The sequence below is a fragment of the Phyllosticta capitalensis genome (genome assembly GCF_038381095.1).
Source record: "Phyllosticta capitalensis strain CBS 128856 chromosome Unknown BKA78scaffold_7, whole genome shotgun sequence".
Classification (NCBI taxonomy): domain Eukaryota; kingdom Fungi; phylum Ascomycota; class Dothideomycetes; order Botryosphaeriales; family Phyllostictaceae; genus Phyllosticta; species Phyllosticta capitalensis.
The window spans coordinates 1,345,833-1,365,830 of NW_027117445.1; the positions used below are offsets into that span (position 1 = coordinate 1,345,833).

Below are 19,998 nucleotides of genomic sequence, written 5' to 3' on the forward strand. Positions count from 1 at the left end.
GGACGGCCGAGGAGGAGGCGCGCGTAGATCTCGGGCTTTTTCTTCGTTGTAGTCCGACTTTGCTGGAGTAGTCTGTAGTTGGTTGCCGCTCTTTCTTACCAATCCAACAATTGGTCGTGTAAGCGCAGTCACAGACACAGACAGCTGTGCGGCACCACGCCCAGCCCCAACCCAAGCAATTCGCCCCAGCCCCAGCCAGCCACTCGGCGACACAGCGCCATGTACAGACGGGCGCGACTGCTGCGTTGGGAAAGGGCAGGAGCGGATGGCTGCCGTGTGCGCCTAGCTACACCTACCAACTTGGGCATCTCTTGTCAAGTCCGCTGTCCCCAGCTGATGAGGGATACAGACGCCGGCTGGGCGCTGCTGTCGGCGGTTATGGTTACTCTCGATGCCTTGAATCAGATTCCTAGACAGCGGACTGGGACGAGCGGAGCAACCCCAAGCTTTGTGCTGCGTCGCGTCTGCTGTCTCTGGCCGCCTGTCTTTTCTGTCGCGTCCGGCTCGCGTAGGTACGTCGCCATGTATGAGTGCGCCGTTACGGATCTATGCTGCGGACCGTCTCCGAGGAGTGAGCGACAGCGGCTACGAGCAGGTCTTGGGTATGCCGTGTGAAGGACTGGGCGGTATTCACAATTTCGTCGGCGGGCGGCTATATTTACGCGTGAGGCAATGGTGATGGTGTTGTGGAATGGGGAACGCTGTTGATTGCGTCCGATAGCTGGCTGGTAGGTTGGTAGTCGGAATAGCCGTTTGATTCGGACAGGGAAATAGATGAAGCAAAGAAGCGGCGTCCTGGATGTTCGGATCAGGGTTCCCTCTTCAGTGGTAGAGCAGTCGTCCATACTGAGTCGTGAGGGGCGCCCGCGAGTCGTGACGAACCGCCTCAGGGCGGGCAGGGCAGAGCAAGCAGACAGGCAGGGTTCTGGGATGAGGGCAGCCTATAGGCTCATATGCTCATAGGCTCGGTTTCAACACCAAAGCCAACGTCCGTATAGTTAAACCTCGTCGTCATGCTTGCTTGATCTACAATTTGGAAATACGCGTTGCCAGCTGCTCTACCAATGCCCACGAGACGAGCATCGTTGCTGCACACAGCAAGTCGCAGCCTTGTGCGCTCCATGGAATATCTCTCCTCTCCTGCCTTGAAAAAATCTTCGACTCACCTCTTCTCTCGCATTCCCATCAGCACCACCCTCAGCTGATAAATCCGCCCTCGCCATGTCCATACCCATCCCATCTTCTCCCTCCCTCTCCCAGTCCGTCCGCCGCCGCTCACACTCCCGCTCGCACCACCGCGCGCACCGTCCGCCCTCCCTCTCCCCCCAACAGTCTCCACCAGCTACCCAGCCCGCCAGGCCATCCTCGTTCGCTTCTCCATCCTCTCGTCTGTGCGCGCGCCGCAGGCGGACCCTGCTTCTTCGCTCTCGTTTGTTCACCTCGGTCGTTCGCGCGGCCACGGCCGTCGGACCGGCTGCTTGGGTCTGCGCTGCGGCGTGGGTACTGTACCTAGGCTGCGCAGGCACATACATGTACGTACGGGACAGAGATACAGAGTGCAGCGCAACGCGACGTGCTGGACGCGGGTGGACCGTCCATGCGATGGCTGTGGATACAATGAATGGCCGTCGGCGGCGACGACAGCGGCGGGCAAGCGGACAGGCTGAGAGAGCGCGAGTGGGCGGGGCGGACTGCTCCTTGGTGTTTCCTAGCGTCGAGCTCTATCTCTCCTTGCTCAGCATCACAGACGAGAGGATTTCCGCCAGAAAAGGGCAGTGGAATGATGATGAGTACATCGTGAGGTGAGTGAAAGGAAGAAGGAAGCTTGGCTCCGGTGGCGTGGTCCGCGTGGACGGATGGCGCGTTGAAGGAGAGGTCAATTCCTTGGGGCGGAGCGGAGAGGCCGATGGACGGCCGGACGGGAATATTGGATGGCGTGTTTTCTGCGCGCCGGCTTGCGCTCGGAATTCCAGCGCGCGTTGCGGATTCACTTGGTGGATTGGTGGTGGTATGGGGGCAGCTTAGAGAAGAGATTGCTGCTCTTTGGCACTCTACAGTATCGCAGCGCAAACGCCATTTGTAGACTGACATACTTCGAGTAGCAAAGACCTTCAACACACGTCAAGCATCGTACAAACAACACACTTTCAATGCCATCACGCCCCTCCACTACTCCTTTGGACCCCACGCAGAGTAACTACCTAGACGTGATGGGGCCGTGTGGCGGGCTTCGAGACGCGAGTGGCGCAAGGCACATCGTCGTGCCTGAGGTGTCCAAGTTTGAGGTTTTGGCCAGCAAGTTTGAGGTTTCCTGTGCCCCACGGCATGCCTGATTTTCTCTTTCCTCGTCGACTCCTGTGTCATCGCTGAAAATAGAAGGTGGGAAAAGCGTTTTTCAAGTTTCTTGCTGTTTCATGACTGAAGCCGTTGGGTCAGGCCTCGAAGAGATTGTTGGTTTGGACAGAATGGCTCTCTCGGAACGGACAGACTTGGGTTGAATCCAAGGAAGAATGAATCAAAAACTGAGCAAAAGAAATTCAAAGTTTGAGGTACAAAACTCGAGTTGCTATGAGCAAGCTAGCTAGCTGGGAGCTGGGTGCGTGGTGGCTGTCAAATAGCTATGTAGCTGCGGTAGGCAGTAGGTCCGTCCGGCTACTTCAGGTGACGCCACGCCACCAGCACGCCTTGCTCCCCGACAGCTGTTGCTAGCACCGACAGCTGTAGCCACCTCGAGCTCGAGTCCAAAACGAGTCCAACCGCAAACCGTCTCCGTTGTCCCTCAAAACGTCCTCCTTTTTCGTCTGGTCGCCCTGCTCCCCATTCCCTCTCGCTCGATACAATAGGAAAGCGCCTGCAAGCAACAGTACAGTAATAGTAGAGTAATAGAGTAGTAGTGGTGGTGTTCAAGAGAAATGTAACAAAGAGCTTGGAATGGGAACAAGAAAAAGAGGAAGAAAAAAAGAGCTGGTATCAACCGCCTCTCCATCGCCACACACTCAGTGCGGAGCTTTGCTTACTTGCTTCGCTATCGCCCTTCCGTACTTTGCCCATAGAAAAACTGTCAGCCAGAATCAAAAAAGAAAACCGAAGAGCCCCCAACAGTCGCGGATGCCGTGGGAATCAAGCATCTCTCGCGCTGATCAAAACGCCGTATATGACATTGCAGATGCCCTTTCATGCAGGGCGTTTCCTCCATGTCTACTTTTATAGACTACTCATTTACCGCCGGGCTGGCTTGGCCGCTCATATTAAACCGCACATCCGGAGGTTCTCCTGGATGATGATGTCTGCAAGCAATTAGTCAATGCTTCCGCTCAGAAACTAGGTTTCAACGTACCGTTGACTGCAGCCATGACGAAACGGATCTGCATGGTGTCGGTGGCACAAGTAAAGTGCGTGTAGATCTGCTTCGTCTCGTGCTGGTTGAGCGACACGAAGCGGTTGAGGATGTAGTCGCAAGCCGCGGCGTAGTCGGAGCCGCCCTCGTAGTCGGGGAAGTAGTTCTTCATGGGCGACACGGGAAGCTTCTCCTTGAAGCGATCAATCTTGTTCAAGAACAAGATGATTGACGTCTTGACGAACCACCGCGAGTTGCAAATCGAGTCGAAGAGGGTAAGAGCTTCTTGCATACGGTTGACCGTCTCGTCCTCGAACAGCAGCTGATCGTATTCGGAAATGGCGACAAGGAAAAGAATCGTGGTGACATTCTCGAAACAGTGGATCCACTTCTTGCGTTCCGAACGTTGACCTCCGACGTCAAACATGCGGTAGGTAAGGTCGCCAATGATGAAGGTGGTCTCGGTGATACCGGTGGTCTTGACACGAGAGCGCAGAACGTCTTGGTCGTTGGGAACGTAGTCGGGGGACGAGATCCTCTCAATGGAATCGAAGTAGCTTGGGTGTGTTAGCCGCGGTCAAGGATGACCTGTTGGTGCGCCTGAAACAGGAACAGCCGGGCGAGACAGTGTCGCTACTTACTATTTCGCAGAGTCGTTCAGCTGGTACTCGCGGGAACGCTGGAAACAGGCCTGGACACCGGCGTCTTTCCAGAGGGTCGCAATGGCATTGCCGACCTCAGGGGGCAGGCAGTCGCCCTCAATCTGGGCGGGCTGCATGAAGATGGTTTGGACGTGGTACTCGGAGCGCTGGTCCTCGAGCGGCAGCTCCAGCGACTCCATTGCCTCGAGGATGACGCGCATCGACTGAACCGTGTTGGAAAAGATGATTTCCTTGAAGCTTTCACGCTCGTCCCGAGAGTAGCCACCCTCGTGGATAAGCTTCATTTGCTTAAGGATGGTCGACTTTCCCGATTCACCAGCACCTGCATGGCATTAGCGAACCAATCGCTGGTCTGTCGCAGCTGTGGAGCTCACCAAGCAGAAGCATCTTGATCTCATTCCGCTGCATCATCTTGTCCCTCTTGAGCTGGTTCTCAATCTCCTCGTTCCTCTGCTTCCCCTCCTTCTCCTCGGTTGACATTCCACAACCCATGGTGACGGATGTAAGACGAATCGATCAAAAGGCTAGAACGGAAAAAGGAGAACGGTGCGGCGAGTCGACGCGCGACGGCAAAGAAACAACTGGTCGGAGGACGCAGGTCAGCAGGGTCGATGGGACGAGACGAGACGGTGGATGAAGCGGCGAGACGTGACGGGAGGGCGACTCGGGCGTCGGTGACGAGAGAGGGTTGAGGAGGTGTTGAAGGTGAAAGGATCGCTCCCAAGAGAGAGGTGGAGTTAAGCGCGGTGCAATTGAGGCTCACCTGATGGTCAAAGGGACGGACTGAGCGAGGTGCACGCCAGCGACTTCGCAGGGCCAGTCGAGGGCGAGGGAGGAAAGAAGTGGGTTTCAGAAGGGACGATCCTTGCCGAGTGGTTCAGTCCAAGGGAGATGAGGCGAGGTCGAGCGTGTCCGAAGCAGCCGAGAGAGGATGGGAGTGGTGTTGGCGATGGTTGATGGCTGGCAGCAGGTGCGCTGGGCGGACGGACGGGGCGGGAGTGTGAGTGACGGGAGTGGTCGCCGTGGAGGGAGATATATCACAAGCACAAGCTGCAGGCTGACTTGTAGAGACAGCAGCTGGCGCACAATGGAGACGCGGTGCGACGGGGTGAGAAAAGGGTTGGAGGAGGGAGTCGGAGTGCGGTTAGGGGTGTCAGGGCTCTCGCTCTCGGACTGACTGGGTGGGAGAGCTCTTGCTGGCTGGGGGGTGGGCGGTGGCCGTCGGCAGACGGCGGGCAACTCTTCACTCGTCGCGGCCCACTAGACAGGCCCGGCGCGTCGAATCCGGATAAAGATCAGACAGCAATCAAACCACGATGCCCTCATTTCGCTCATTGCCCGCAGCGCTGGTGTTGCTTTTGTGCCACCAGGGGCCAGCACGACGAGACGACGAGACGACGAGACGACGAGACGACGAGACCGCGAAACGACTCGAGACGAGGGAAACAACAACAATTCCTGTTTGCCAGTGTGCTAACATACCTACAGTGATCAATAGGGGCTTCTCGCAAGGGAATCCCTTCTCCTGCTACACACGGTACAGTCAGAACAAACGTCAGACCCAACTTCGCTCCCCGACCATCACCACCACCACAACCATCACTCCCAGCTTACTCACCAAGACGCGTCCTCATTCTCTCGTCGACTCGTCCATTCGGCTCGTCTGCCGGCGTCTGCTTTTCCATCACCGCCAATCACCGCCCACTTCCACTCGCAGAGCCTCGCGGTTTCAATTTCCGCGTCTCCACCTTGCAGTCGACCTCTCTTTTCCTCTTTTCAGACTCCGTGGATTTGATATCCTCTGCCAGCCCCAGCCCAGCCACCGCGCTCTGCTTCGACTCCTGCTAAACGCATCCGTCCGTCCTGCTCCTGTCCTTGCATATGCTCCCGCTGCCGCATCGGGTAAGCTGTTGGCTCGTTTCTGGAACCCTTCCTTGCATCATAGGGCCACAGTGCCCGCAAGGGCCGACTTTCCACAGAGACATGGCACACTCCCACTGTTGCCCCGAGGACTCCTCCATTTCAACAACCACCCCCTCCTTTTGAACTGACCGAAACATTTTACACATTCTGCAGCCCGCTAGTCGTGACCCTTTTCTTCGCCTCGTAGTCGTTCCTGTGCCATGCCATCACGACGGCCATGCATCTCCGCATGGACGTTGCCACAATCCGGGGCAGGGTCGATTTATTTCGATAGTCGCTTAACTCGACCGGGATCATACTGGACCGAGGCCTGACCCTGCCAACTTTTTTTGGAGCTAGTTCGCGTCCTTCTCTGCTCACGTGAGGCAGAAATACACCGTATTCGGCCAAGCGTCTTCGATGCCGTCCCTCGACAAACGCCTTGATCACCCCAATCCGGCATTGACCTTTACGAACGACCATCTCCTGGCCACTTCGCTGCCCCGACTGCCCTGGGTTGCGTCACGACGTTGCCATGCTTTTCTGTCCGTCGGATCAGTCGGCAGGCGCAGTCGCAGGTCAAGGGAAAAGAAAGGAGAAAAGAAAAAGCGCAACTCCCAATCCTTGAACGAATGACAGAAATCAGGCGCTGGATTGGTCAATGGTATCCGTACATGTATAATGTGTGATGAATGACGCCTTTTGGGTGCCGCCCCGCAATTGAGGAATCCACTTCGTCCCGCTTGAATGGACAGCTGCATCAGTGCTCGACCACGACTGACTCTTGCCTTGGCTTCGATCAATATCATTATTTCCGAGCATGCAGGATACACAGCGGCTGCTTCCGCCACAGCAACCGACATTGTCTTGGCTGAGCCCATAAACTCCTCCGTCTGCCGGCAATCCGACAATACACTTCTCAACGGAGCAGCCCAGATCAACGACCACAGCAAGCGAGCGAAGTCGCCAATTCAACCGAGCGAGACTACTTCAAGCCTCTGACCCAATTTCATCGTCTTCCTCGCTGCCGTCCGTTCTTGACCAAGCAATCCACGTCTTCCGGCGCAAGATTCCAAGTTTGGAGCTCGCTACGGCATCCTCCCTATCCGCACCGCCCGCCGCATAAGAAAGCTCCATCATTCATGCTTGCTGGGCCTGATCGACACCCTCACCTCATCCCACTACTCGAAGCAGTCAGTCCGTGTGAATCGCATCGACCTACGACATCTATTCCTCCCGTTTAGGCTTCTCATCTCTGGACCGAGCTAGGTATGGCAGGCATCCCGTTCTTCCTATTCGATCCTCGCTGCGTTCCCCGCATCGTGTCATGGATGCTCAGGAGAGAAACTGAAATAGGATTCGGCTGGTGTCGTGATGGTGCTGTTAGTAGGTGCTGGAGTCTGCTAACAAATTTCGACCACATCTCCACGCTCGTCAGCGTCGTACGATCGTGTCTCTAAGCTCGACCTGTATCGCACGTGGTGCGCGTATTTATAGCCCCGGCTGAGATCTCAATCCCCACATCATCAACTGGACCCGAATTCGGAACAGATGGGGTTCTTGATGCCCTTTGTCCTCTATCTTGTCCTTTATCTTGTCCTTCCCGCCGGGAGCACGATGGACGTGGGCTGCTTGAAAGCCACGTGCTTCGGCCGATGACTGTCTTTCGATTGCCCTGTTTCATTTTTCTTATGAAATTCAGGCAAACGGACGATGGCTTCTGTTGCTGATGCTTCATAGTCTTCCTTTCTACTCCCTCCGCCCGGGAAGCGCACACAGCATGGCACAAATCAATCTGCAGCACCGGGACCTGAGACTCAAGACGAGATGGCCGGCCGGCATTCATGTTCTGCTCTGTCTTTCTCCAACAAAGACATTCATAAAAGCGGAACACTTCGTTTGCCACGGATTCCTTGGAACTCCTGGCTTCCCAAAGCACCCAACCAAAAGCTCCTGTTGCCACGCTCGAGATCAAAGTCCAAGGCCAACAATTGAATGAGAAAACGACAAGACAAGTCTGACTCCAGCATTCAAGCAGATTCACCACCTTTTATTTTGGGATTGAGTCTGGTCCCGGCTTCTTGAGCGGAGCAGACACCGCTACCTTCGTCCTGTCCCCATTTTGCAGAGCACAAGCAGAGCGCCCGCAGCAGCCTTATTGACGGATATTCATCTTTCATCTTTCTCGGACGAACCACATGATGCAGCGAAAACGTGGAAGCCCGCAAACACTCGCCGTCGACACAGCAGAGTCGTCGACTGAGACAGGTCAACCGAGACAAAAACAGAAACACCCGCTGCTGGAACGGCTCATCCATGTGCGCGGATGACCATAATCCATGCGCGTAACGCCCCGCAATTTGGCTTATGAAGAGAGACAGCATGGGCATCGTCTCGATTGTTGCGCCTCGCAACATACAGGGCCTCAATCACACTCGGCCGGACACATGTGCATCTTGCTACCGTCGCTCGACAAGCCGACGCACTGCCGACCAGCAACTTCCAATCCTATTCCACAGATCGTGGATGCTTCAAAGCCTGCAGGGCCAGCCTCGCCCGCCTTCCTCCATGTCCCGTCAAGTCGAAGAGTTGATTCGATGCATGGAAAAGCGGGACCTTGCAACACCACACGGCGGCGGCACTGCAATTGCTTGCTTGCTTGCTTGCTTGCTTGCTGCTCTTCTTCGTCCAACCTCACCGCCGAGATCTTTCTCTTCCATCCCGCGAACCCACGCCGAGCCCGTCAAAGGCGCGTGCCCGCCAACGCTCTCATCAGCACGCGCCCCTCCGCAGACCAACGTCGTCTGCGAAATCGATGAGAAAAACTGACCTGAAGTCCTCGGGCCGGCGGCCACCACGTGGTCGACACCGCGTCGGCGTAGGCCCGATCGACCCGTTTGGAATGTCTGGGTAGGTCGGTAGGTCAGCAAGGCAAGGGGGGGGGGGGGGGGGGGGGGGGGGGGAGTTCGTGGTGGCAGCGTGTCAGCGTGGCAGCAGCAGCAGCAGCAACAGCAACATCGACGAAGGCGACGAAAATACACAAGCATATCCAGCGTCTAGGTGAGACAGGCAGGTTTAGTCTTCATTTCCATTATCATTATGCTCTTTTAACTCTATTCCAAGTATCCGTTCTATCCCCCCACTCACTCTACTACCCATTAACTTCGTTCCAAGACTTTTTTGGGTCGCCCACGTCTTTTTCTAATAATAGCCGTTCATGAAGAGTGACTTCTCAGACAAAAAAACGCCTTTTTGGCCTCGACTTTTCGCTCGACTCGCCCCCTCCCCGGCCCGGCTCAGTGGGCTGTACAGACTCCACTCCGCCATGCCCAGACAGCTGCTAAGAACGCTCGGAAATGCAACGCAAAAGCGACAGAGGCCACGTACCGGCTCCCGCTCCCATCTGCTGGACTACTAGACAACGACGGCGCCGAATCGCTGGATGATAATAGATGATGACGATGACGATGACGTTCCGCCGACGCTGTTGCTCGCACGCTTTTTTTTTTTTTTTTTTATGTTCGGACTCCGAAGATGAAAAAAAACCAAACCAGGATGATCCCTCGCCAAGCTCATGCGCAACACCCACCCGCAGCAGCGATGCGAAGACCAATAATCAACGAACGCCGGTGCTCCTTTTCTGTTCTTCGTTTTGGTTTTCGCTACTAGGGCCGCCTTGAAATGATCGGTGCGGTTGGGGCAAATGTGAAATCAGCAGCCAGCAAGATGTAGATGGCAAAAGCAAGTAAGCAGTAGGCACGCAAAATAGCAGCAACGACAGCAGCAGCAACAACAACAACAGCAAGAGCAATGTGCGAGACGAGACGCCGACCAAAACAAGAGCTTTTTTTCTTTCTAATCTAATGTTGGTCGATTGGATGGATGGATGAGCTCAACGCAATGCGGCAAAAGAAAAAGGCAAGCACGCGTCTTGAACACCGGGAGGTAGCATGTAGATGCAAAAGATGCAGATGCAGCCAGCGAAGATGCAAATGCGATTGATGCATTGAGAGGAATGGTAAGAGAACCAGACAAAGTTTGAAAAAGAAAGAGAAAAAAAAAAAAAAAAAGTCATGACAAAAGCGATAGCAGCACGCGCGCGTACGAATCCAACAACAAAACCAAAAAAACCAAGACTCGACGCAACAACCCACCCAGACAAAAAAATCCACAATGCACCCCACCCCCGAAAAACGGACATTCTAATCCAACCCCCAGTAAACCCCCAATTTGCGATGCCCCTGATCCAGTAATGCTTTCTACGCGGAAAAAATAAACAGACAAACGCTCGGTCTAGAAAGCAAGCAGCAAAAACTCAAAAACGAACGAGCGAACGAACGAGCGCGATCTAGTAGTGGGCGGCATGACAGGTAAAGAGCGAGAACGACGAACAACGCTGACCAATAAAGAATGACAGACAGACGGAAACGAGCGAAGGAGGGGTGGACGGGTGGGTATACACAAGCGATAATAAACAGAAAAGCAGGCGCGGCGCTTTGAACGACAAAGACAAGAGCAAATACAGCAGGGAAACGGAACAAGGCAACAAGACGAGGACTACAACAGACGACAGAAGAGAGGTGAGACATAGGAGAGCTGGTCGTTGCGAGGTAAGAAGAGAGGTAGATGGAGGATGGATATGTGTGAGAGTACATGCAAAGAGATGTTTGTGGCCAATTTGCAGAGCCAAGTGGAGTCTCCAAGGCAGGAGGAGTGGGATGAGATGGGGTAGGAGAGAAGCTGGTGAGAGGAGATATGGAGATAGGAGACAAAGAAGCCTTGGAGAGTCGTCAATTTTTTTCGAAGAGACAAGAGGAAGACGGAGTAGAGGAGGCGGGAGTAATCGGAAGATGATGGTTGGACAAGAAAAGTGCAAATCGACCAGCGACTGAGAGAAGGACGGACGGACGAACTGGACATGCATTTTAGAAGCTGAACAAGCCGCTCCTGCGCTTTCCAAATGGATAAATGACCAAAGCGCTGAGGAACAGGCCGACCGTGATGCCAATGGCGACCTGAATGACGGAATAACCGACGCTAAACGCCGCGCTGTTGAGGCTGGACGAGTCACTGCCGCTCGCAACAGTTGTCACACTGCTAGTGCCATTGTGGACAATCTGATCCGCGGACGTGATGCCCGACACCAAGCTGCCCGAGACGGCCAGGCCCGAGGGCACCTGCACAAAGATGGCGGGCAGCATGGCAGCCGCGGCGACACCGTAGCCGACCTTGCGCGTGCGAGGCATGTAGATCTCGGACGCGGCAGAGGAGCCCGGGGGTGAGTCGTCGTCGGAGCGCTTGGACGAGTACGCCGCCATCATGGAGCGCGTCTTTTCCTTGGCCGCCGCCTTCTTGCCCAGCGTCTTGCGGCGGAGAGACCGCCACCGATGCCGCACGTGGTTCTCGTAGAGGTCGAGGAAGAAGTTGTCGGCTTTCGTACCCAGACGCGAGTACAGGTTGGCCATGGCGCCGATGGCGAGGGCGCCCAGGGTGCTCGATATTTGCGTGTTGTTTTCGAAACGCTGCGACGAGAACTTGTTGACGAGGTAGCCGAGGAACGAAATGGTCACCATGATGGGCATCTGCTTCCACTTGGCCTGGTTAATGATGCACAAACATATCGTAAAGGCCGGCACGAAAAAGAATGTGTATCCCATGGGCATCTGGTTGCTGCATTCTGTCGACGAAGTTGCGTTGTGGTCCATGACGCCATAAAGGACAATGCCTATCGTCATGCCGAAACCGAGGAAGAGCGAGTAGATGATGGCATAGACCATGCGGACGGAGCCCGCGACCAAATGTTTCGACTGCAGTTCTGAACTGGCGCAGAGCACAATGTAACCGGGAAGAATGAGGGCAATGCTGCACTGCGCCAGCGCCGAGAAGCAAAAGAGATTGCCGCCCTGGATTGAACCAAAGGCACGCGCAAAGAACGACGTCAACACCGCAGCGCTGATTTCAAACACGTTGTTGAAGAGGCTCGACTGCGCTGCTGCAATCAACTGCAACCAACCCACCATGCATCCCAAGGCAAAGGCAATTGGCAGGTCGATAAGCCGAGCCTGAAAGGCAAACGGCCCAACACAGACACTGGCGAGCCCATACACAAAGACGAGAGCCCAGGGCTTAAACTTGGCAGGTCGCTTCATAATCTCCTCGAGGCGGGCTGTGGCTTCCTCAACGCCGATACGGTCGTGCACCACGTCCTTGTAGCAGGCATGCGTGTCGCGCAGCTTACCCAACTCCACGCCCTGGTTCACGCGGACGAGCTTGACTTCGGTCGTGTGGGTGGTCGAGTCGTCAAAAGAAATGATCATGCATCCAGGGATATACAGGAACTGACTCTCGATTTCGAGAACACGAGCCGACATCTTCATGCAGTCCTCAAGACGATGGGTAGGGGCACCATAGAGCATCAATGCCCGGCACAGCTTCAGAAGGTAGCGTTGGCGAGCCATGACCTGACTAATGTGGACAGTAATGCGAATCTCATCCTCGAGGCGCGGCTTGCCCAGTTTGTGCATGGCAGTCGATATGGCGCCACCGCTGCGAGACCGCTTGCCCATACCGGGCCGAGCATGCTTCAGCTTCTCGCGCACGTCGTCAAATCCACCCTGTCCAGTCGGTGCCGCCAGCATCGCCGACGACCCGACCAGCTGCGCCAGCGAAGATTGCGACTCCTTGGCTTGGTGGTGGTGACCATGGGGATGGTGGTGGCCAGAGTGTCCGCCCAGGTACCAGCTCCGCCGCGACTTTTGCCCGCCGGACCCGAGAGTCGGGGTCGTTGCTCCGGAGGCTGGCGGAGAAGTCGTGGGAGTCATGGTGTACGGCGTTCCGCCGAGTGTGGGACTCGCGGTTCCGCTCGTCCCGCCACTGTTGTTGCGGGAGTGGCCGCCTCCCCAATGATGTCCCTGATGCTGAGCGCTGTAGAGGTTTAGCAGGGCTCCGAAAATTCCACCTCGGTACTTGTCTGGCTCGGCAACGTAGTCGTCCATGTTCTTTTCCATGGTCGGGGTCGTGGGCCGCGAGATGAGGTCCTGGGCGGGTGCGAGCATGGTGCCATTTCTCCGCTCGCGGATGGTGTGTGATCGCACAAGCTTCTTGGCCTCTTCAAGAGTGCCATTGTTGGCTGGTTTCTTCTCATCCTCCTCTTCATCCTCCGAGTTGAGACCACTGAGACCGCCGTGGTGGGTTTGCCGGCGAAGGGGCTGCAAGTGGTGCATGGGAATGTCGTCTGCCGTCGAGGCCCGTTTTTCGTTGCCATCGAACGAATTTCTTCTTGAAGAGGGCGCCGATGCGCTGCCTACGCTCATGGCCAGCTTATTGGCACGATCCCGAGCCTCGTTGCGCGACCTCTTGGCCGGCGTGTCCTCCTCATCCGACTCTTCAACAGCACCAAATGGCTCGAGACGCAGCGAAGGAGTCTTTCTAATGGCCGGCTTGGGCTTTTGCGGTAGTGGTTGACCAAAGGCCTTGTGCACAGCGTTGACCAGCTCCTCGGGTGCCGGCGGCCGGTCGAGGCCATCTGGGGTAGGTGATGCATATCCGGAACGGGGGGTGGTGGCTCCTGAGGTCGGGTTCGACGAACCATTTCCATATGCGCCGCGGGGATTCAGGTGGGTGTCTGCACTAGGAGACTCGTTGGACGAGGTTGTGAAGCCCACGCGTTTGCCCTTTGGCTTTGTTTCGGTTCTGGTGCCTGTGGCCGGCGGCGAGGAGAGCGAGGGGCCACCGGTGGCGTAGGAATTGTCATTGTCGGACTGCTCGGTGCGGATAGCCGGGACATTGAAAGTCGGGGTGTTTGAGTTGTTGCTACTGCTGCTGCCGCTGGCATCAGGCAGGGCTTCGTCCCTTGAGTTTGGGCCGGACATGTCCGCAAAGTGGTCGTCGTCGAAGTCTTGGAGGAGGTGCCATTGAGGGTTCATATGTGTAAAGTGGGTAACCAAAGAAGCTATGACGTGCCCGGACGGAGCGAGGAGGCCTGGGCCAAGGAAGCTGGAACAGCCAAGTGCTTTCGGGGTGATCTACGTTGGATGGATGGGTCCGCCGACACACGTGGACAGTGTTTGCCAGCACAGATGGCTCGTCGAACAAAGGGAAATTGGAGCTAGAACGGCGGGATGCTAGTTGGAGAAGTGTTCCGGCTTTGGTTGGGCCTCAACCACGAGTCCCCCTCTTGGACGCTGAAAAGACTGAGACTGAAGCCGAGGCGAGATTCACAATGGACGGTCGGCGTTGGGTTGAGATGAGCAAATCAAAGTGGATTGAGCGGTGGGGCGTCAGTGCGGGTGGGTGGGATCGGAAGGGTGTTGAAGCGGTAACAACGGGTAGGTTGATCAGGGCGAGACTAAAAAGCAGAGTGTGAAGGATGAATGTATATCAGTACTCCTATGTTGTCGAGGTTTGCACGGGACCAGGGGGTGGCAGGGAAGTCGAGCGCGGGAAGGCGAGGCGAAAAGGCAAAAAAAATATTCGTAGGGCGATGTCTAGTGGTTGCGGCCTCCCACGCAGCGAGACAGCCACAAGCACGACACGACGGCTTCTCTGCGAGTCGACGGCTTCGTTCTGGATGCTGGAGGCGACGGAGGACCCACTTATTCCCTGCTTATTCTTAGAACCCCACGGGTGAACAGAGCATCGATGCACGCACAGCAGCTTCAGGTTGTTGAGAGGGCTGTGAGCCTGTGGTCCATGGTCGATGGTCTGTTTACCCTAGGCCTTGGCCGGCGAACCACCCGTAACGGCGTGCCTGAGGAAAGGGTCCGAGGGCGAGCATTCCGCTAGAGAGAGCCGCGCAATCCCTCGATCTGAATGCCGGGCCCTCCTCGGTCGTCGTCTGCGTGGTGTTGTGGTCGCGTCGCCTCGGAAGCAGTCTGTCGTACGCGGCTGCAAGGTACCTCTGAGACTGGCCTGATCTGACGTGTAGCACAAAGTCCGACTTGTCGCTCGGTCTTCACATGCTCGTCAATGACATTCGTGGCGTGGAGACTCGGGGGGAGGTGGGGAGGACTGGAGGAAGTGGGCGACCGGTGTGGTGCGTGAAGACATATGACGACAGTGGATTCTTTGTCGCTGGCCGGTCCCGTCAACCTGGCAGCGGAAAAGACAACGGCTTTGCCTGAAGCGTCTCTCCCGTTCCTCTCCTCCCTCCTTCTCTCCTGCTTATCACGGGATTTTAGCGCTGAATAATGCCATCGGTATCGGGAAGCAGCCCACGAGCTTATCTCTGCTCAAAGAGTCTGGATCTGGCCGCGGGACGAAGAAAACAAACTCACGCTGTCCACCCGGCGATCCTCCGTCGTGTTGTGTGTCTTGGAGTCTCGTCGCCCAGCTCGCCACCTCTCGCGGCGCTCGCGATAGTTGCCATCTGGTGCACGAGTGTCGTCGCAATAGCATACAGCCACCTGCACTGTTTCAAGCCAAGGCCGCCTCTGCCGACGTGCGGAAGGAACGCGCCCGTCGCTGCGCAAGGCGGAAGGCCTTCCGTCGCCAGGTACCCCCGCGCTCGTCCCTCTGGTCAGGCCCGCGTTCGAGAAGCCCGTCGAAGGACGACGCCGCTGGACGCTGACTCTTGCAACACCACTCAATCTTCTATCATCGTCTCTCGCCCTCGTATCCATTCGCTCGTGCTCGCCGCTTTGTTTTCTGCGCGTTGCGTTGGCTAAGCGCCCATGTATATTGTACATGTACAAATCTTGTGCAGCCACGCCCGCAATCCATTGGCGCTCTTGCCTCACCTGCAGCTCGGCGCTAAACACCAGCCCTCCCACACCACTGCCCGTCCCAGAAAATGCACTCTCTGCATGCCATCACCTAGCCGCTGCTAATTTTGTCCCCAACATGCACCTCGCCAGTATAGACAGCTCATGACGGCACCCGAGCGCGTACAATGGGCGCTTGCATTTTGTCTACATATCATCAACCGCCTCTCTCCATGGCTCTCGCCCTCCATGCATGCTCACCAATACGATTGAATCTCACCATTTTTTTACTTTCTTTTCGTTTTCGTCGCCGCTCCTTAGCCTTTGCCCACGGCCGTTGACCGGCTCGTCTTTGCACCTAATTTTTCCACTTCGAATACGAAACCTAATCCCTTTCCTAGCTCAATGTCGTAATACTCGACTTTGCAGGTAAGCCGAGAAATCCTCGGTCCCGACTCTACTCTGACGCTTGCATTTAGTCTTGTACAAACATGCTTCTTGGTTTGTCGCAGAGATTACTCATCTTGTTGCCGTCTCTCGCCCACGCATTTCCAAGAGCATCCTCAAGTGCATTGGCCACTTCGACATCTTTCCCTTCGTATCTGCAGGCACAGGTTCCCGACTGTGCCCAGCCATGTTTGCAGACCATCTTACGAGAAGAGTATCCTTCGACATGCTCGAGTGCAGGCGACATTGCCTGCTACTGCACTCAGTACAGCTCCTCTGGCCTGACTCTGGGCGAGGCTGCGTACGAGTGCGCCGTTGCTTCTTGTTCTTCTTCGAAATATTCTTCGTCCTATTCCATCTGCGATGGAATTGCGGCCGCCGTTCCGGCGACGCATACAGTCCTTACTTTTACGGCTCCAATTACTAGAACGGCCTCTGGCTCCACCAAGACAGGGTCATTGACCACTCCTACAGCCACGCATAATTCGACCACACACAGCACTTCGACACCAGCAGCAAACTCGACAGCCCATGCAAGCGCTTCGACAAGCAAGCAAACCCCAAGCTCAACCTCGGCACGTGCTTCATCGACCACCGTTCCGTTGACAACGGCCACAGCTGCAGGATCCAACAGCACTGCTTCTTATGGAAAAGATGGTCTCAGCAACTCTGCTGTGGCCGGCATCACTGTTGGTGGAGTAGCCGGCGCTGCTTTGTTAGTCGCAGCTGTGTTTTTTGTGGCATGGCTGAGGAAGCGGCACAGGCAAAAGAACGACGACGTGCTTGAAAAGAGGGACAGGGATATTTGGTCAGTGACGCCTCCGGCAGACCAGGACCCGGACCACCTGGAGCCATCCGACCTCGCCGCATTGGGATCCCTACCTCGCGATCCGAATGCTCGCCCCGGGCCTCCTGCAGATGCGAGAGATCCGCGCTCTGGTGGGGGAGTTGGTGTCTCGCTGCCGCAAGCGACGGTGGATCGTGGTTGGACCATCAGGCTGAGGACTCCTTCGCCACCCGCAGAGCAAATTGGACTCGCAATCACTCAAGATCCCGTGGCTGTTGATGCTGCGTTGGTCTCGCCCGCTCGTACGAGGACAGTCTCGCAGCTTTTGCCTGACAAGCCTGAGCCTGCGCATTGCCCTAATGGACACGGCGCGGAGGCAGGCCAGATGGTTCAGCCATCTGCTGCTGTGGTAGCTGTCCGACCTCAATTGTATCGGGAAAGCTCGCAGACTGTTTTTGAAGAAGACTCTGGGAGGCAATGGAGGAGGGAGTCTGCTCCCTATTCGGGACATCCTCCGCCGAATGCTTATTCAAGGGCTTCGTACCAACATCCGCAATATGCGGAGAACTATGTGCAGAGCCCTGAAGACTTGCAGGCTCCGAGTCTGCCTTTGGCACCGCCAGCGCCAGCTTATGGACGCAATACTTGGCCCTCTCCACCTCCACTCCCATCCCCCTTGAGGATCCAGAGGCCTCCACCAGCCATGGCAATGACGACAGACAGACCCGTGCTAGACCCATCGACAAGTCATCCTGCAAACCCTCACGTGCACGTCACGCAAGCCAGCTCTTCCTGCGGGACCACGACCATTTCCAGCTGCGGCAGCGTCTCGCAGCACCCAACACAGTACACCACCAGCCCGTCTAGCATGACCAAGACACCCCCAGAGCACTACACGCCCCATGTACCAGCCCAGTCGACGATACGTCCGGTAACGCAGTGGCCAGAGGGCGCCTCGCCGCCACCCCCACAAGCTCCAACAACTGCACGCATGCCCACGTCTCCGCAATTTCTCCAGCACTCGCCTTCCCGCTACCAAGCGCCCGCCAGAAAGCCCGTTCCAGCCCGGCGCAAACGTTCCTCGACCGCATCGTTCACGTCGATCGAATCCGCGTCGCCAAACGACCCGTCGCCCACCGACGACGCGGTTTCTGCTGCAAAACAGCTCACGCCCCCTGAGTCCCATCTACCTGTGGTCAGGACGCCGCCCACTGCCGCCTCGCACTTTCCTCACGACGTCTCGCCCATTTCCGATCTCCGCTACCCCAAGGTACCGCGCTCGAGCAGTCAAGCCGTGCCGCGTGGTGTAAGTGGCGATGGCCATTCGCCCAATCTCAGTGCCAACGCTTCGTCGTCCGAGACCACGCCTGTTGCTATCCCGTTCAATCGCAGTCAAGCGCCCAGCCCGAGTCCTGCGCATCAGACGCAGACAGAGACAGCAGCAGCTGGACCGACGGTCTACACCGCCAACACGTCAAAAGCACTCGCCGCACGCCGTCTAGGTCCCAGCGCCGCCGAGCACCTGGCCAAGGGCATGCTCTTCAACAATCCACCTCCGCACCCCAACTCCACCCTGATGCCTCCACAGCACCCTCAACATCCACCATCCCAACACTACCCCTACCCCTTCCCCTTCCACTACCAAGCTCCGCCGCCCAACCTCGCCACCGTCGACAGATCGTACACCTACCCGCCGCCCGCCCCGCCCTACACGACTGTCTTCCACAACAACAGCAACGGCACGCTCTCCGTGGGGCCGCCCTCGTCGCAGCAAACGGGGCGGACGGATCGCAGCAGCCACGCGAGCGGCGGCGGCGACGCTGTCGTACCGTGGAAAGATCCAGACCGGTACAGTCGTCTGCCCGCAGGGGCGGCTGCTGCTGCGAGGAACGACAGTTCGGATAGCAGTGGGAGCACGTGTTCTGGAGGCAAGATCATGGTAGCTGGGACGGTCGTGCTGCATGAGGGACAGGGGCAGATGGGCCAGCAGGGGATGATGGGCAGAGAGGCGTGGGAGCGGTATCGAGCGCCCGCACACGCGCAGCCACAGACGCAGCATGCGGTATACCGCTATGGACAGGGGTACGGTGGCGGTAATGGTGATGGTGCTCTGTGGTCTCCAACAGGCACAGCGACACGCCTGACGCCAACGCGCGAGGGGGGCGACAGCGGCGATCTCGTGTTGAGAGTGGGAATCCACCCGTGAGGAGAGAGCCTGCTCGCAACTACCCTGTCGTTTATTCGAGCCTGCCCTCCTTCCTGCCGTTGGTTTCTTTTCTTTCGATTCCTTCCTTCCCCACGCGGCGGACCGCCGGCAGCGTTGATCGTGCCGTCCCGTCCCGTGCCGCCCTGGGCATACCCATCCCATCCTTTTTTTCTTTCGTGCTTCCTTCTTATGCATAGCGACGGCGCCTTGGTTGTCTCATTCCATCACATCACACTGCATTTTACCTGTTTTGGGGGACGCTCATACCTCCCTGCCTATGCCATTGACGGCGAAACGTTTTTTTTTTTTTTTTCGGTTGCGCAATTCAATAGCTCATCCGTGCCAGGATGTCAAAAAGAGAGAAAAGCATGCGGTAGAGAAAGCCGATAGATAGACTGAATGCATATGCTAGCTAGCTAATCTTCTACTACTACTACTACTACTACTACTACTACCACCATCCTCTACACTTGCATGCAATGGATTCAAATGCAATAGCCGACTTTGCTCATCCTCGCTATTGCAGATGTTGTTGTGCAGTCGTCTTTGGCTTCTTGACATTTCCTTCTACCATCCTTCTCTCTCTCTCTCTCTCTCTCTCTCAACTACCACCACTACGGATGTATGTGCTTGCTCAGCTTGGGGAATGACGATGGGGCACGCGCGGTGAGTCGTGCTTCAACCCCTACTTTCCTCTTCGCCCAACTCCCCCTCCCCCCTCTTGCCCCCCTTACCCCCCTTCTCCTCGCACACCCAACCAACAGCACAACAGTGAGCCCCCAAAATCAGCACTTGAATTCCAAAAGGACCCCCTCCTCCTCCTCCTCCACTTCCCCCCAAGTCCCCCCCTTCTATCGGTAAGCAATAGCTCGTCGAAGATAGTCGCTCGAAAGATTTTGCAAATCCATTCTTTTCACGTCAACGTTACGATGAAAAGCCGCGGCCTCGCGCATGAG

General features: G+C 56.5%; 6 protein-coding genes across 6 annotated transcripts; 3 read left to right on the forward strand and 3 right to left on the reverse strand.

Annotated features, from left to right (window-relative positions):
* Positions 1-949: 949 nt before the first annotated feature.
* Positions 950-2,157, reverse strand: BKA78DRAFT_297218 (uncharacterized protein; the record flags this gene model as incomplete). Its single annotated transcript, XM_066886734.1, has 5 exons — positions 950-1,144; positions 1,167-1,509; positions 1,541-2,051; positions 2,094-2,109; positions 2,146-2,157. 5 exons carry the CDS (start codon positions 2,155-2,157, stop codon positions 950-952), a joined length of 1,077 nt encoding a protein of 358 aa, XP_066742742.1.
* A 1,086-nt stretch (positions 2,158-3,243) lies between these two features.
* Positions 3,244-4,491, reverse strand: BKA78DRAFT_253380 (G-protein alpha subunit; the record flags this gene model as incomplete). The annotated part of the gene is made up of 4 exons (XM_066884814.1): positions 3,244-3,287; positions 3,338-3,894; positions 3,979-4,321; positions 4,374-4,491. The coding sequence occupies 4 exons, from the start codon at positions 4,489-4,491 to the stop codon at positions 3,244-3,246; spliced, it is 1,062 nt and encodes a 353-aa protein (XP_066742743.1).
* A 3,437-nt stretch (positions 4,492-7,928) lies between these two features.
* On the forward strand, positions 7,929-8,867 carry BKA78DRAFT_166352 (uncharacterized protein). Its single transcript, XM_066883176.1, has one exon. The coding sequence runs from the start codon at positions 8,241-8,243 to the stop codon at positions 8,718-8,720; it is 480 nt and encodes a 159-aa protein (XP_066742744.1). The 5' UTR covers positions 7,929-8,240; the 3' UTR covers positions 8,721-8,867.
* Positions 8,868-8,873: 6 nt separating this feature from the next.
* On the forward strand, positions 8,874-9,373 carry BKA78DRAFT_319010 (uncharacterized protein). The gene has a single exon (XM_066888827.1). The coding sequence runs from the start codon at positions 9,119-9,121 to the stop codon at positions 9,317-9,319; it is 201 nt and encodes a 66-aa protein (XP_066742745.1). The 5' UTR covers positions 8,874-9,118; the 3' UTR covers positions 9,320-9,373.
* Positions 9,374-10,826: 1,453 nt separating this feature from the next.
* BKA78DRAFT_253680 (uncharacterized protein) lies at positions 10,827-12,896 on the reverse strand (the record flags this gene model as incomplete). The annotated part of the gene is made up of 1 exon (XM_066884840.1): positions 10,827-12,896. The coding sequence occupies one exon, from the start codon at positions 12,894-12,896 to the stop codon at positions 10,827-10,829; it is 2,070 nt and encodes a 689-aa protein (XP_066742746.1).
* Positions 12,897-15,886: 2,990 nt separating this feature from the next.
* BKA78DRAFT_166381 (uncharacterized protein) lies at positions 15,887-19,137 on the forward strand. Its single transcript, XM_066883177.1, has 2 exons — positions 15,887-16,031; positions 16,082-19,137. Exon 2 carries the CDS (start codon positions 16,094-16,096, stop codon positions 19,040-19,042), a length of 2,949 nt encoding a protein of 982 aa, XP_066742747.1. The 5' UTR covers positions 15,887-16,031; positions 16,082-16,093; the 3' UTR covers positions 19,043-19,137.
* The last annotated feature ends 861 nt before the right edge of the window (positions 19,138-19,998 follow it).